The sequence below is a fragment of the Trachypithecus francoisi genome, unplaced genomic scaffold (genome assembly GCF_009764315.1).
Source record: "Trachypithecus francoisi isolate TF-2019V2 unplaced genomic scaffold, Tfra_2.0 Lachesis_group14, whole genome shotgun sequence".
NCBI classification, from domain to species: domain Eukaryota; kingdom Metazoa; phylum Chordata; class Mammalia; order Primates; family Cercopithecidae; genus Trachypithecus; species Trachypithecus francoisi.
In genome coordinates, this window is record NW_022681459.1 from 33284032 (window position 1) to 33287935 (window position 3904).

Below are 3904 nucleotides of genomic sequence, written 5' to 3' on the forward strand. Positions count from 1 at the left end.
TGGGCTCCAGAGACAAAGCTCTAGGATGTCTCCCCATGCCTAGAACATTCACCTGCCACCTCTCCTCACTGCACAGATGCTGCCCCAGGCTAAGCCCCCACAGGGCCCTAAGCCTAGTCCTGATCCTGAGCTCAGCTCAGGTGATGCTTCAGGAGATGGGACCCTGAGCATAAGCCCTGAAGTCTCCTCAACCTGCAGCCTCTGTGGTTTCCTAAAGACCCAGCTACCCCCAGTAGAGATGGCCATGAGACGCCTGTCCCCACCTGCTCAGGAGACAGTGGAGCAGGCAAAAATGCAGAGAGAACCAGCAGGAGCCAGGCCAGGCCCTGCATCCAAAGCAGCCGCCAATTCCCACAGATTCTCCAGCTCTACCCTGGGGTACAGCCCCCACCTTCTGCAGGCTGAGGTGGGCTCCTCCTATGACAGGAGACATCAGTGTGTTCACCAGACACACCCCTGAAGCCTGCCTGGCCCTGATGCCCCCTCCCTCCCCACCCTGGTTAAGCTCTGCCCCGAAGCGCCCAGGTTCAGAAATCTGGACACCTGGGTCAGCTCCTGGACTTGCCCTCACTGTTTTCTGTTCTCCTGAGCCACTTAGTCTCTTTTGGCCACCGTGTTACCTGCTGCAAAGTGAGGAGGCTTATACTGAACTGAAGAAGCTCTTTTCTTCATTCAAAATTAAAAGAAAGAAAAGCAATGAATGTCATATTAATTAAAGCCTGATGAGGGGATGTCATTCAATGGGCTTCAGTGGGTTTCAGACATGGAACTTCTTGTCTTTCCTCTGCAGGGATTCCAAGAAACGAACTCAAAAGATCTTGTTTTCTGTATGGTGGGAACAGCAGCCCCCAGCTGAGAATAAGCAGGAGAGTCCCAGTTTCATCAGGAAAACAGACTAGGTTAGTGTATAAATTCTCCCAGCAAAAACTCTGAGAAGTGTGCAATGAAATAAACATAAACATGAAATTGATGGTGTTGACGACGGTGATGTTAGCTCACAACAAAACTGCAGTGCAAGAAACATGCAGTGATTGCACTGACTCATAGCTACTCTCATTAGGTGGGAGGTGCACCACTTTGCATCCTAAGTGCATAGAAAGCCTGGGTTCCCGTAGGATGGCACATGCATCTCTCTAAATATTGAAACCTTTGCAGAAGAGCTTTGATTAACTCACTCTAATTAGTCCTGACGGAACAAAACCACTAGAGGAGGGCATTTCAACCATGAGTCACTTTTATAGCAATTGCACCTGCCCCACCTCCTTGCACTTCATGTGTGACCTCTCTGTGCTGGGCTGGGCAGGGCAGATTGGGTCACACCGGCACAGAATGGGGCTGGACTCTCTGGTCCTCAACTTCTGAGGCGACAGGTGCTGTGGGGTCACCTGGAAGAAGGAATCTCTTGGGCTGAGTCTCCTCCACCAGCTGGGGGCAGCAGAGCTGCAGCCAGGAGCAGTCAGGAGACAGGCTGGGGCTGCCCAGCTGGGGCAAAGAGGAAAGTCAGCCTGGGGTTCAACAGGTGTCCAAGAATCGGTCTTCAGACTGAAACTGAAGACAGTTCATCCTATCCCGTCGGGCTGCAGTGACCATGTTCCGAGGGTCAGACTCTTACAGTGTCACTCAAGGACACTAATAGAAGCCTGGCACAGTGAACGCCTCACCTGCGAAATGCAGCTAGAGGAGGCTGCCCATGTGGCAGCTTGGGCAGCTTCCTCAAGAAGCGGATTCCCTCGGAGACATCCGGAGGTCGAATTGGTCTAGGAGGGTGCACAGTGTGAGGTGATGGGGCTCCCAGAGCCTGAGTCCTTCACCCAGGATGGTGGCCTGGGCCTCTTGCCACTCTCAGGGCCTCGTCCCTCCCTCTCTGGCAGTGTCCTGGGGAGCTGAGCTCTCTGTCCTGGGCACTTCCAGATACACCCTCCCTACCCTCCCTCTGCCTCTCCTTCCTGATCCAGGCAGACTCTGACTCAGGGGGCAGCTCCTGTGCTCAGGGGAGTCTCAGGTGGATGGGGTGAGGCATTTGGGGCCCTGGTCCTTGCATGGGGCATCCCCAGCCTCCTTGAGGTGACACTGTTCTGAGGGACGGGGCTTCTCCCCTGCCTCAGGCCACAGCTCTGACCATGGGGCTGTCCATGCTCAGTGACAAGACACTGACCAGGGACCTGGCTGGAGTAACCAGGGACCACCCACCTTCTGGAGCTCATGTGCTGTGCAGAGACCATGACCCTGGGACCCCTGCAGAGACCATGGGGCCTAAAGTTAGATTGTCAGTCCAGTGTGGTTTTCTCCTGCTTTTTGCAGAGTTTACATAAAACATTGATGAGAAAAACATACATAAATAACAGACGAGCTGAGGGTGCCAATTGCTAATCTCTTGTGGCAATGAGAGGTGATGTAGAAGGAGCAGCACCATGGCTGAAATGAGACCAGAGGCCCTGTTGACTCCACAGGGGTGTGTGGTTGCTTAAATGACCCAACTATTTCTTCTGAGGTAATTGGCAAGTGCCTGATGACACAGCACAGCATTTAGATGGAATGAACAAGAGGGGACTGAGTCTGAGGGACCAGCAGGAGGAAGAGGATGGGTCCCTGCTGCTAAGTCAGGTGTCATCATGATCTCTCAGCAGAGCCCAGCTCAGCCCTGCTGAGGTAGGAGGTGGGCCCAACTCCAGGCCAACCTCCTGGAAGGTCCACAGCTCTGCTGAGCCTGGCCAAGGACTGAACCCTGGTCAGGAATGATTGGGAGGGTGGTCAAGAGGTCAATTCCCAGGAAGATGACTGTGATCACGGGACTTGAAGGCTGCAGCTGATTTTCTAAGTAGACACTATGCTTCTTCTTCCTCCTGTCGCCTGTGCTGCCCCCACAGCTGGTTTGAGTGACATCTCTCCAGGAGGAGTTGCAGTGGATGTAAATTTGCATAAACACCAAACACTGACTGTCCCCAAAAGCGTGAGGGAATAAGAGAGGTCTGGGGAGCCCAGCTGTGCTGTGGGTCCAGAAGGCAGAACTCTGGGTGTCTCACCATGGCCTGGATCCCTCTCCTGCTTCCCCTCCTCACTCTCTGCACAGGTGCTGACCCCTGGCCCTGCCTCAGACTCAGTCCACACAGATCCCAAGTTGAGCCTACCCTGAATCCTGAGCAAAGCCCAGACACAGCTTCTGGGTGGGACTCCTGGGAATGGGTCCTTTGTCTTCAAGCCCCCTCTCTTGTTCTTCCTTGCAGGCTCTGAGGCCTCCTATGAGCTGACACAGCCACCCTCAGTTTCGGTGTCCCCGGGACAGATGGCCAGGATCACCTGCTCTGGAGATGCATTGCCAGACAATTATGATTATTGGTACCAGCAGAAGCCAGGCCAGGCCCTTGTGCTGGTGATATATAAGGACAGTGAGAGACCCTCAGGGATCCCTGAGCGATTCTCTGGCTCCAGCTCAGGGACAACAGTCACCTTGACCATCAGTGGAGCCAGGCAGAAGATGAGGCTGACTATTACTGTCAATCAGCAGACAGCAGTGGTATTTATCCCACAGTGTCACAAGCATATGGGGAAGTGAGACATAAACCCGTCCTCCTCTATTTCATCCTCTTCCTCCTGTCCCAGAAGACACTGTGGACAAAGCCAGGAGCAGACTTGGCCCAATTCACCCAAATTTGAGACCCCCAGGCTGCTGTTCCCTCCAGCCCTCCAGGCAGGCGTTGCAGAGGACTCAGTCTGGAGTGGATTTGTGCCTGGTAGGCCAGGCTGTCCTCTGTTTCTTTGCCTGGGGTTCGAGTTGTTGATGGAGGGTCTGAGTGAAAAGACAGACCCAGGGAGATATCCATGCAGGCATGTCCAGAGGGCCATGGGGAACTCTCAGGTCTCAGTCCAATGCAGTCATTGTTGTATCCTCCAGGAAAGCATTCCT

At 53.9% G+C, this 3904-nt stretch overlaps 1 gene segment (V, D, J or C); it reads left to right on the forward strand.

Moving 5' to 3' along the window:
- The first annotated feature begins 2934 nt into the window (after positions 1-2934).
- On the forward strand, positions 2935-3654 carry LOC117096502. The segment is given in 2 exon segments: positions 2935-3070; positions 3225-3654. Coding segments are annotated over 2 exon segments (476 nt in total).
- Positions 3655-3904: the final 250 nt, after the last annotated feature.